At 45.4% G+C, this 12,386-nt stretch overlaps 2 protein-coding genes across 2 annotated transcripts in view; one reads left to right on the top strand and one right to left on the bottom strand.

Moving 5' to 3' along the window:
* kiaa0895l overlaps nucleotides 1–8,007 on the bottom strand; it is a 9,499-nt gene extending 1,492 nt beyond the window's left edge. The window contains exons 1-7 of the mRNA XM_061037464.1: nucleotides 7,815–8,007; nucleotides 6,848–7,615; nucleotides 6,632–6,775; nucleotides 3,022–3,154; nucleotides 2,264–2,569; nucleotides 1,688–1,785; nucleotides 1–547 (exon numbers count right to left, since the gene is read on the bottom strand). The exon at nucleotides 1–547 is cut by the window's left edge and continues 1,492 nt beyond it. Coding sequence (XP_060893447.1) covers nucleotides 386–547; nucleotides 1,688–1,785; nucleotides 2,264–2,569; nucleotides 3,022–3,154; nucleotides 6,632–6,775; nucleotides 6,848–7,537 — 1,533 coding nt within the window. The 5' untranslated portion in view covers nucleotides 7,538–7,615; nucleotides 7,815–8,007 and the 3' untranslated portion in view covers nucleotides 1–385. The remainder of the gene's footprint in view (nucleotides 548–1,687; nucleotides 1,786–2,263; nucleotides 2,570–3,021; nucleotides 3,155–6,631; nucleotides 6,776–6,847; nucleotides 7,616–7,814) is intronic.
* Nucleotides 8,008–9,211: 1,204 nt separating this feature from the next.
* On the top strand, nucleotides 9,212–11,749 carry LOC132973741 (tripartite motif-containing protein 16-like). Its single transcript, XM_061037348.1, has one exon. It carries the CDS (start codon nucleotides 9,258–9,260, stop codon nucleotides 10,929–10,931), a length of 1,674 nt encoding a protein of 557 aa, XP_060893331.1. The 5' UTR covers nucleotides 9,212–9,257; the 3' UTR covers nucleotides 10,932–11,749.
* Nucleotides 11,750–12,386: the final 637 nt, after the last annotated feature.

Below are 12,386 nucleotides of genomic sequence, written 5' to 3'. Positions count from 1 at the left end.
TCCTGTACAGGCGCTGGATGCACAGATTATGTAAGAGTACATATATAATGTAGGTTACATCATAGAGTTGCAGTATTGAGGTAAATTCATAGTATAGGAGTAAAGAAAGGGGGGGGGGGCACCTTAAGTGCGGTGGGCTCAGTGAAGAAGCCACATAAACATGCATGAGACAGACGTGTGTGAACGAGGTGTTCGTGTGTTCGTCCCTTTTGTTCCAATCATTCAAGTTTTACAAAAATCGCTCCGATAAAGCGTCGATAATACTGACAAGTTTAAAATGATATTCATCACATGACACAGTCCGTACTAGGCTCCTCCTCTTCCTGGAGCCAGGCGGTGCCGGGTGGAGTCAGAGGAGGGGCGGGGCTTGGAGGGGTGAGACGTTTCAGGGCAGCAGATGTTGCAGCGTTGCATCATCGAGGTCGTTGACAGAGACGATGTGATCCAGGTGTTGAAGGTAACGCTCCTGGTCTCTCATGAAGTGCGGAATTCTGGTCCTTTGGAGGGACGCCAGTGGCCGCAGTCGCGCCACGTCTTCGAAAGACACCTGTACAGGTGAGGAGGAAGGTTTATACACACAGACGCAGCTACTGCTCCAGCTGAAGACAGGAGCGGAATAAGTTTCCCTGCAACTTATTTGCAAGTCAATATCATAATGTTTGGTTGACTGAATTGTTTTTGGCGTAATGTTTTGTTCTTAGTCTCCAAATGATTATTATTAAATCCATGAGGCGTAACAGTAAACGGTAGCGATGTTCCTAGCTAACTGGATTTTTAGTCTTTTCTAAAGGTAAGAAAACACACGCAGAAAACTGTCAAAATCAAGCACAACTTATTTAAAATTGTCGGCCGGTAAACGATGTCATTTGGGAAAGGGTTAGTTCAGTGAGCCCAGGAAAGGTCCATGCAGAATGCCACTTCTGTATCACAGTGTGTCGTCGCTTTCCTGCGCAATTTCATTTTCAACCAGTTTAAATAAGTCTCAGAGCTCCTCAAAACATGTGTGTGAAGTTTCTTGTTCTAAATCCACTCTGATCCTGTATTTGATCATGTCTATAAACCCCTCTATTTCAGCCCTGCTCAGAACAGGCTGTTTCTGTGTCTGTACCTTTAAATGTAAATGAGCTGTGTCTGACCACGCCCCCTCTCTGGAAGGGCTTGGGTGTCTCAGGCTTTCTCGCTCCATGTCCTATTGTTTACGTTGAGAAGGCAGACTCAGGGGGAAGAACAAGAACACCTAGCTGTGGGAGTGTCACCCACCTGGGGGAGGGGCTACTGCCCTTTGTGATGTCATGAAGGGAAAATCTCCAAATGGCCTGTTTGAGCACACATTTTCTGAAAAGTGGAGCAGGCAGAAGACACAGAGGATGGACTTTCTTATGATTGGGGGGTTTGTAGACAGAGTAGAGACACATATTAGTGTTAGAGGAACATGGGGAAGTGGATTTTGTATTATATGTGACCTTTAAGGACACAGTATGTAGATTAGGCTGTCAGGGAGCTCTCAACTTATACTAAAATAACAAAAGACAACATTGTGTAATGTTGTATCTTTAGTGCATTTTAATTTTAAATTAGCTTTTTCATGTGAGCCTTGATCACGGTCGCTTCCATCGAGATTTGCATTTAAACACACCTGAGGCTGTCGAGGTCATGAAGGGTCATATTCAAAGGTGCTGACACTGACCTTCCCTAAAGAAGTCAACATCTTGAAGTCGATGTTTCGTCGATGTCGAAGGATTCGGAGGATCCCGTCCAGGTAAACCTGATCTTTACTGAAGCAACCTGATACACAGACAAACAACAGAAAACACAATGATGATGACACGCTCGTTCTGTTGGGGTGCCAAGGGTACCACTCCGACCCGAAAGGGCGGAGCTAGACACACTGCAGTCCTTTGATTGGTCGAAAGATGAACACAATAAAGGACGAACACAAAACTCGCCATCTTTAAATATCCCGTTGATATCGAGACAGACAACCCAAACTGAACCAAACTATAGCCCCGTTTTCAGCAAGCGGTCCGATTAAGTTCGGTTTGGTACGGTACCCATTTATTGGCGTTTCCACCGTCAAAAGTTGGGAGAATGGTACCAAAATAAGGGATACATACCCTCCAACTATTCTGGTACCCTTCTGTTGGGGTGCCAAGGATACCGATCTGACCCTAAAGTGTGTGTGTGTGTGTGTGTGTGTGTGTGTGTGTGTGTGTGTGTGTGTGTGTGTGTGTGTGTGTGTGTGTGTGTGTGTGTGTGCGCTCACCTGGCTGTGAGGTGTCCGCCTGGCCCCTCTTGGCCCTCAGGCAGTACTCCCAGCGGACGTCTGGGTCCTGGACGAAGCGTGCGATGTGTCCGAAGAGCTGGCTGAAGCTCATGCTGGCGGCATGGAACACTGTGTAGTACAGCAATGCCGCGCGCCACAGGTACGGCTGTTTCCGTAGCAACACGCTGTGCAGACTGGCCAGGCCCTCCTCCGTGGGATTGGCCGGTTTGAGACCAAACTGCTTCCTGCCTTCGGAGGAGGCCCATGGCTGCAGGCCGTTGTTCACGCCGCGCAGGTAATGAGTACCTGAAGAGAGGACACTTTGAATTGATGAGATGGAATCATTCATCATATTCACTGTCATGTTTCAGTTTGGGCACCATCTTTATTTATCAGTTTGTTATTCAGGTTGGGTCATTTCCTCTGTGGATCCAGGAAGTAAAGCTATTCTCGCCTTTTAAACAACCTTCTGCTCGATCGTATAAACTGCAGTCGAGCTCAACAACTTCATCTGATAAAGGAAATCTCTCCCAGTGAGAGACATTCAATCAACCCCTTAACTTCACCTCCGTTCTTAAATTTTAAGTCTCTACTTATTGTGTCTGGTCCTGTCCTAAAATTGTGTGTGTGTGTGTGTGTGTGTGTGTGTGTGTGTGTGTGTGTGTGTGTGTGTGTGTGTGTGTGTGTGTGTGTGTGTGTGTGTGTGTGTGTGTGTGTGCGCGTGCGTGCGTGCGTGCGATGAAGGTGAGCAGTCGTACCGATCTCGTGCCTCAGCATCCCCTCCAGCCAATGCTGCCGAGCCCCCGACAGGTTGATGGTCAGAGTGGGACGACAGCTCTCCACCACCATCACCGCCTGAGACAGCAGCTCGTCAGAGAGACGCACCACCACCTGTACAGACACACCTTCATTATCACCATCATCATGACCATCATCATCACCATCATTATCATCATCATCATCACCATCACCACCATCATCATCATCACCACCACCACCACCACCACCATCATCATCATCACCATCACTATCACCACCATCATCATCATCATCATCACCATCACCACCACCATCACCACCATCATCACCATCACCATCATTATCATCATCATCATCACCATCATTATCATCATCATCATCACCACCATCATCATCATCACCACCACCATCACCATCACCATCATCATCATCACCACCACCACCATCACCACCATCATCACCATCACCATCATTATCATCATCATCATCACCATCATTATCATCATCATCATCACCATCACCACCATCATCATCATCACCATCACTATCACCACCATCATCACCATCATCATCACCATCACCACCATCATCATCATCATCATCATCATCATCACCATCACCACCATCATCATCATCATCATCATCATCATCACCATCACCATCATCATCACTATCACCACCATCATCATCATCATCATCACCATCACCACCATCATCATCATCATCATCATCACCATCACCATCACCATTATTATCATCACCATCACCATCATCATCACCATCACCACCATCATCATCATCATCACCATCATCATCACCACCATCATCATCATCACCATCATCATCACCATCACCACCATCATCATCATCACCATCATCATCATCATCATCACCATCACCATCACCATTATTATCATCATCACCACCATCATCATCATCATCATCATCACCATCACCACCATCATCATCATCACCATCATCATCATCATCATCACCATCACCACCATCATCACCATCACCATCACCACCATCATCATCACCATCATCAGGAACACCTTTTAACTCTTATAAGCCCCGCCCCTTGCAGGTGATTCACAGGAACAGGACCTGATAGAGCCGCATGTTTGATCAGAAACCGGTCATTTCAGAGAGAAACCAAACGTTCCTGCTGAATGTTGGAGCAGGATGTTACTGTGAGAGTGGCTGCAGGTAAACACAATCAACCACCTGTCAGATTTATAGCCTGTTGGACTGCTTCAACAACAACCAATCAGAACGCAGGGTTTACAGTGTTGCCGTACATTTTATTACCGACAAGGTGACACTAAACTCTTTCACAATCAACGCGTCACGTCTCTTAAAATCCACAGAATCCTTTCAGCAGAAGGAATAACTGAAGTTATGATAAATATATCTCTAACCATCTTTCAGGAGATTCCTCACATTCACACTGAAGGTGACAAACGGTTCCTGTCCCGTGTTAATCTCGTTAACGGTATAATATGATAATACATCTTTGGGAATAAAGAGGGAGAGCGAAAGCTGGAAGAGAAGATGCACACAACTTTTGACTGATAAAAATAAAATTATAAAAAATACAAAAAAAAACTCGTACCAAAATATGTTTAGTTTTTACGACAGAGTATTAGGCCACGTTAAAGAAAAATGTGACTTTTTGATCCAGTAGATGTCGCCCTTGAGCTCCAGCATGAAACCAAAACAAACTTCTGTTTGGCCACACCTCCTCCATACTGAAGCCTCCGCCCTCCTCCAGAGACACACCTCCAACCCCTCTCCATCGTTCACACAAAGGAGTTATCAATTAAGCATCACCATAATTAAGCACCAATAAGAGCAAGAGGCGGACTAAACTGTCCTCTGCTCGAGCTGCAATCACCTGTGTCCTGCATTGTTGTGTTAGCATGCTAATGTTAGCGCTCTTTGGTTAGCTTGTAGCTTCACATCGCATGTAAAAAGACACAGAATGAGCGTGATCTAAAAACTCTTACTAACATCCAAATAATCAGTGAGTATGTTCTTCTTCTTCTCTCTAGTTCTTGACTAAAACAGCTTTTATGCACAAGGGGAGGAGCCGGCCGTCCCGTCCATGTAAACACGGCTCTGACAACAACACAGCCAGCGGGACTCGAGCTTCTCCCTCATTGTAGACAGTCATGACTCAGAGACACATTTACACAGGATACACTGGATTTATTTATGTAGAACATGTTGCACTTTTTTCCTTTAAATGAAAAAAGAATCTTAAATCTCCAGATTAAAGTAAAACATGTACGAGATTAAAGTTGTTTATTTACAAGGATAAAGTTATAAATGGATTTAAATGAGGCTACGGTTAAAATGAATATTCTGAAAGGTTGTAAAGCAGCCATCAGCCTGTGTGAAAACAATGAAAGGAGAATCCTCAAAGACTTTTCCTCTGAAGAGACATTTCCCTCCACATATATCTACACAATTCACTTAGCAGACGCTTTTTGGATCTCATGTGCCCGCTCTGGTTACCTTATCAGGCTAATCACTTCATAAAGATGTATAAAAAGTATTTTAACAGGTTCAATCTGGAGCTCTTACAGTATGGTCCTTACGGTTTTAAAGCGTTAGTTCATGCAGGACACTGAGGTCGTACACCAAGCTAGAGGCTACATGTTAACACAACTTCTGTCTCACTGATCTCTTCTACATTAACGCTGCTCACACTCTGCTGCTGCAGGAACAGCGTAGCCTCCACCAGCAACCAGCCGCCTACTTGCTGCTTTAAGCCTTTGGCTCCCCCTTGTGGTGGGGTTTATCACTGCGCTCCATGGAGAGCTGAGGCTTTGTGAAAGCAACCTTTGAGCAGAGCCTTCAACACCAAGCACAACTGTATGTCCACTGTATGTATGGTTCAATTTATGAGGAGGGTTTCTGACTGAAATGTGTTTATGAGTTTATAAAAATCCAGAGTTGCTCACACTCACTCTGTGGGACACTTTAAAGGTCACATATCCTCCTCCTCTTCAGTGTAAATAAATCTCAGAGCTCCTCAAAAACATGAGGTTAAAATTTCCTGTTCTAAATCCACTCTAATCCTGTATTTGATCATGTCTATAAACCCCTCTGTTTCAGACCTGCTCAGAACAGGCTGTTTATGTGTCTGTACCTTTAAATATGTAAATGAGCTGTGTCTGACCACGCCCCCTCTCTGGAAGGGCTTTGGGTGTCTTGGTCTTTCTCGCTCCATGTCCTATTGTTTACGGTGAGAAGGCAGACTCAGAGGGCAGAACAAACACCTAGCTGTGGGAGTGTCACCCCACCTGGGGGAGGGGCTACTGCCCTTTGTGATGTCATGAAGGGAAAACCTCCAAACGGCCTGTTTGAGCACACATTTCCTGACAAGTTTCATCATTTATTAGAACGCGAAAACATGAATGGAAACACAAAGGTGTAATGAAATTCAAAAAACATTTATTACAACGCAAAAAATTTCATGAAGTTTAAAAACGGAACGTAAACGAGATGAAGCACAAAACTCAAAAACATGAAACCGTGATTATTAAAATCTGTAATCCTGGATTCTCTGGTGGTGCGTTCGTGTGTGTGCGGCGCTCTCACCTCTCCCACACATCCTTCTTTCTGAAGATACTTTCGAACAGCCGCCCAGATCTGACTTTTCGGGAGGACGCTGCCGCCCGTCACCTCCTCAAAGTTCTCATAGGAGCCAAACTTTCTGAGGACGCACTCCATGATCCCCACCGCCTGCAGGTCGAGAGGAAACCATCATCACCATCATGTGGTGTGTGTGTGTGTGTGTGTGTGTGTGTTTTGTACCTGTTCGAGGAAGAGTCCGGCGCCGTCTCTGTACTTGTCCAGCACGCTCCGTGGCTCCGGCTGAGCGTACTCAAACTGAGGCTCGTACTTGTAGTCTGACAGGAAGAAGGTCTGCTTCTCTTGCTCCAGGTTCAGAGGTCGGAGTGCCACCAACAGACACGGCCGGGCGGGTGTGGGTAGCGTCCCGCCGCCCATCCCCTTGGCTATGTGTGGCAGGGAGGTGGCAGGTCTCATTTGCCCCCGGCCTGCTCGCAGCCCGATGGGGTAATTGACGGAGCAGGTGCTCCCACTGCGGCGCATCCAGCCCCCGGTGCCCAGGCTGGGGCTGGTCAGGCTGCGGGCAGGGGGCGAGGGGGCGGCCGAGCCACTGCGCCACGGGGGCTGCACCACCCGCCTGTCGGCCATCTGCTCCCGTGACCCACGCAGGTAGTGGGGGGTCATCTCGAGGCTGAGGGGGCGTCGGAGGGGCGGTCTTGATGATGCAGATGATGATGACCTCTTGGGCACCGCATGGCTGCTTCCTGTCTGAACAGGAAGTCCGTTGAGCGACAACTTCTCCTTCTTGGCGACATCGCTCCTCTTGGCCGGCGCTCTCGGCTTGGCGGTGCTTTTGTTCGGATCGGACAGCTCCCTGCTGCTCCCGACAACCTCTACCTGATCCATGAAGACCTCACCTGAGTCCAACACCATCACCACAGCAACCACGCCTCAGGCTCCACCTTCCTCCTGCCCCGACGCTGTGGACAGAACCGACAGGTGAACATTTACCTGTGAGGGAGAGAAGAAGAAGAAGACACAATGAGCTCACACCTGAGTAAAGATGGCAGACTGAACAAAGCTCTGACTATGTTACATTAACGAGGTTCAGTGTGAATAAAGCAAACACATCCATGAGCCTCAGCAGTGATTCATTGTGAACAGGAATCTGTTCTTCTCTCTCAGCACCTTTAAACTCTCACAAACTCACCAATCAGCGGGTCCCGGTGACGTCTGCGGAGGATTTCAGCCTCTTCATCCGCTCTCAGCTCCCCGCAGACCGGGCAGAGGAGCTCCGTGTTTCCCGGCACGAAGGTGACGACAAGCGGATAACGGTTCAGTGTGTGGCGGGGCCTGAGGCGGCTGCCTGGGCCGGCCAGGAAGCGGCGGATGTGTTGGAAGAAATGACGCGGCACGCTGCGTACGCCGTGAGTGACGCGCCCCTTTCGTCATTACGTACAACTGGACGTTAACCGAAAGATGTTAAAATTATAGATATATTTTTAGATTAAAGAGCATTTATGAAGAACAGACAGCATGGTTTCACATTGACGTCATCATTATTCTAAAATATATCAATAAAAAAAATCTACATTTTCTAAACGAGGCTACAAATCAACCGACACCTTGAAAACTCAAAGATTGCTCTCTCTGTCCCTCTTTATTGTTACCTTTATTCAAACCTATTTTTGATCTTTTGGGGAAGTTTGTCTACTTTGTATTTATGAGACGAACGTCAGAAAGATGCTGCATTCAGGTGCTCCTCGGTGGTCTCAGTTTCCAAGTTCTTCCGACTTCGTGCTTTCAGTCTGAATGTCGTAACAACGACAACAACAACAACAACAGAAAACAGCGTGAACGCTACGAAGAAGAAGTGTGAATGTCTCTGTTACAAGTTATATTTGAGCCAAAAGCTGATGTGCAACACGTGAATTCATTAAAAAAATATCTTTTAACATTTACAAAACATCTTTAGCCCGACATGTTGATGACGATTCTGACGTCAAGACAGCAACTCAAACTCCTAATTCTTTACCGAGTTGTTGCTCCGACTTCAGCAGGCGTTCATGGGCATTTTACAACTCAGAAACTTCCAACTCAGTTTTTCCGACACCACATGAATGCACCACAAGAACAATACAAGCAAGGATCCAGAGAGGAGGAAGCCTCTACGGTGGCTGGGAAGTGCAAACCAAAATTACAAAGTGTGAAACCCTTTTGCAAAGCTTGAGACATTTTTACATTTTTGAAAATATTTTATGAAACAAAATTACAAAAGCAAAACACTTCTACCGAGGACAAAACAATAAAGCATGTTTACAAGATGAGAAACACTTTAACAAGTGAAGTGACCAGAGGCAGAGCACAGCATCGACTGCTGTTCTAGAGAGTTCTAATCACCACCAAAACCATCCTGAAACATCATCATCATCATGAAGGAAACAGAAAACAATGTCTAATTTATCAGCGCTGCTCCTCTTCCAGAATGACTCCTCGTTCGATCCGCCCTCCCTCTTCTCTGAACTCAACCAGACCCAGCCTCATACTTCCTGGTTCCCTCCCCTTCAGATCTACACTGTGAGGATGGGTGTGACCAACCAGAGCAGTTCTCAAGAAGTGAAACTCAAGACAGTCGCTGTTATTGACAGGAGAAATGGCGCAGCGAGGAAACCAACTGGACCGAGAGAGATTCTGCTGTTCCATCTGTCTGGAACTACTGAAGGATCCGGTGACTACTTCCTGTGGACATAGCTACTGCATGACGTGTATTAAGAGCCACTGGGACACAGAGGATGAGAAGAGAGCCTACAGCTGCCCTCAGTGCAGACAGGACTTCACACCGAGGCCTGTCCTGGTGAAAAGCACCATGTTAGCAGATTTACTGGAGGAGCTGAAGAAGACTGGACTCCAAGCTGCTCCTGCTGATCACTGCTATGCTGGACCGGACGATGTGGCCTGTGATGTCTGCACCGGGAGGAAATGGAAAGCCCAAAAGTCCTGCCTGGTCTGTATGATCTCATTTTGTGAGAAACATCTCCAGTCTCATTATGATTCACCTGCTTATGCAAAACACAAGCTGGTGGAGCCCTCCAAGAAGCTCCAGGAGAACGTCTGCTCTCGTCATGATGAGGTGATGAAGATGTTCTGCCGCACTGATCAGCAGTCTATCTGTTACCTCTGCTCTGTGGATGAACACAAAGGTCACGACACAGTCTCAGCTGCAGCAGAAAGGAGCGAGAAGCAGAGAGAGCTCGAGGTGAGTCGACAAAACATCCAGCAGAGAATCCAGGACAGAGAGAAAGATGTGAAGCTGCTCCAACAGGAGGTGGAGGCGATAAACGGCTCCGCTGATAAAACAGTGGGGAACAGTGAGAAGATGTTCACCGAGCTGATCCGTCTCATGGAGAAAAGACGCTCTGATGTGAAGCAGCAGGTCAGATCCCAGCAGCAAACTGAAGTGAGTCGAGTCAGAGAGCTTCAGGAGAAGCTGGAGCAGGAGATCACTGAGCTGAAGAGGAGAGACGCTGAGATGAAGAAGCTGTCACACACACAGGACCACAACCAGTTTCTACACGACTACCCCTCACTGTCACCACTCAGTGAATCTACACATTCATCCAGCATCAAGATCCGTCCTCTGAGGTTCTTTGAGGACGTGACAGCGGCTGTGTCAGAAGTCAGAGATAAACTACAGGACGTCCTGAGAGAGAAATGCACAAACATCACACAGACAGTGACTGAAGTGGACGTTTTACTGCCAGAGCCACAGCCCAAGACCAGAGCTGAGTTCTTAAAGTATTCACGTCACATCACACTGGATCCAAACACAGCACACACAAAGCTGATATTATCTGATGGGAACAGAAAAGTAAAAGTAAGGTGGGAAAACCAGTCCTATTCTAGTCACCCAGACAGATTCACTGGTTGGTGTTGTCAGGTCCTGAGTAAAGAGAGTCTGACTGGACGTTGTTACTGGGAGGTGAGGAGGGGAGGAGGAGTTTCTGTAGCAGTCTCATACAAGAATATCAGCAGAGCAGGGATCTCGGATGAATGTGTGTTTGGACACAATGACAAATCTTGGTCGTTAGAATGTGACGACAGTTATAACTATGTTTACAACAGTGTCTTCACTCCTGTCTCAGGTCCTCAGTCCTCCAGAGTAGGAGTGTACCTGGATCACAGAGCAGGTATTCTGTCCTTCTACAGCATCACAAAAACCATGACTCTCCTCCACAGAGTCCAGACCACATTCACTCAGCCTCTACATGCTGGATTCGGGTTTTATGGTTGTGTTGGACACACAGCTGAGTTGTGTGAACTGAAATAGACAGAAGTCAATTTAGGGACAGTGGGTCCACTTCGGCTTCATCTCTTCATCTTATTTAGTTTTCATGTTTATAGCTAAGAGCTCATTGCTGTCCCTCACTGCACACAGATCACCTGTCAATCAAACATTAAGGGGCGGTGCTTTGATGTCTGAATATCTGTTGTGGCTTTTTGAGTTGTTTGGCGCTCCGTCCTGTGTCTCTTTAGTCGTGGAGGTTATCGCTGCTCATGATGATGTTTGTTCACCTGAACTGACCTGAACATGTAAACTTGTATGCTCACAGTGTTGGTTGGATATTTCAATCCAATCAGATCAAAGAGTAGTATGAAGACATTTGTTCATGTTTTACAGGATGACAGAAGAGATTTGATATTCATGAAAATACTACAAATGATTTTCCTGCCATATTTAATCATGAGAAGGGATTTCAAACCAACACAGACAAATCCAAAGAAGAAATGTCAGCGTGTCAGAGGGTTCAACTTGTGATAAAGACACTGTGTGCATTTCAAAACATGGACACAAACAAATGTCAAAGTGAGCTGTAAGCATCACTGAGTATGGAATTTTTTTATTTTTTATTCAAGCGGCAGATGAAGAAGGGAACAACGCTTTAGTCTCTATTTTCAGTCACATTTAATCCCTCTGTGTCATTGATTTGGACTAATATAGTTCCAACAGAGTTTAAACTACACGACTTCTCGTCTTATTCAATATATTTTTTTCTCAGCACTTTGTGTATAGAAATCTATGACCACGTTGACTTTGATTTGTTTGTCACACCGAATTTTGTTTGGGTTCTAATAAAGTACTAAGAGGACAAAGGAGGAAAGACTTTAATTGTGAAAATTGTAAACGTGTTAAATGTCTTTAAAAAAATAATTCACGAGTTTTAGTCAGGAGTGAAAGTGTGGGGTTTTGACAGGAAGACGTTTGTGGTAAAATCTCCAAAGTAAAATGTGAAGCAGAATAAGCTGTGAAACCACAGCTTGACGTTTGCTTTGCATCAAATGAGGAGTACATTTTTCAAACATTTTCTTTTTCTTAAGAATTACTTCAGAATCAAAATTCTGGATTACTGTGCACTGACGCTGCAATAAAGCTGTTTTATTGAAGGCCTCACAAGGGGCACCATTCATGGGGGGGATTTGATGTGATACATTTGGCTATTATCTTATTATTAATTATTATGATTAATTACTTATAAATATGAATAAATACAAGTATTCATCTAAATACAAATATGGGGCACCACCCTGAAATCAGGGAATAATAACCAAATAACACAAAATCAATCTCAAATTTAAATGGTTAAATGCAAATATGATCATATGCAATAAATATCTTGTTGTATTTATAGTGAAAAAATGTTGAATTAGATTTTTATAACATAATGGTCTCAATGTAAATGCAATTATCATTCAAACCTACATAGTACACATTAAAAAAGATATC

This window comes from Labrus mixtus, chromosome 1 (genome assembly GCF_963584025.1).
Source record: "Labrus mixtus chromosome 1, fLabMix1.1, whole genome shotgun sequence".
Classification (NCBI taxonomy): domain Eukaryota; kingdom Metazoa; phylum Chordata; class Actinopteri; order Labriformes; family Labridae; genus Labrus; species Labrus mixtus.
This window is presented reverse-complemented; position numbering and strand designations above follow the sequence as displayed.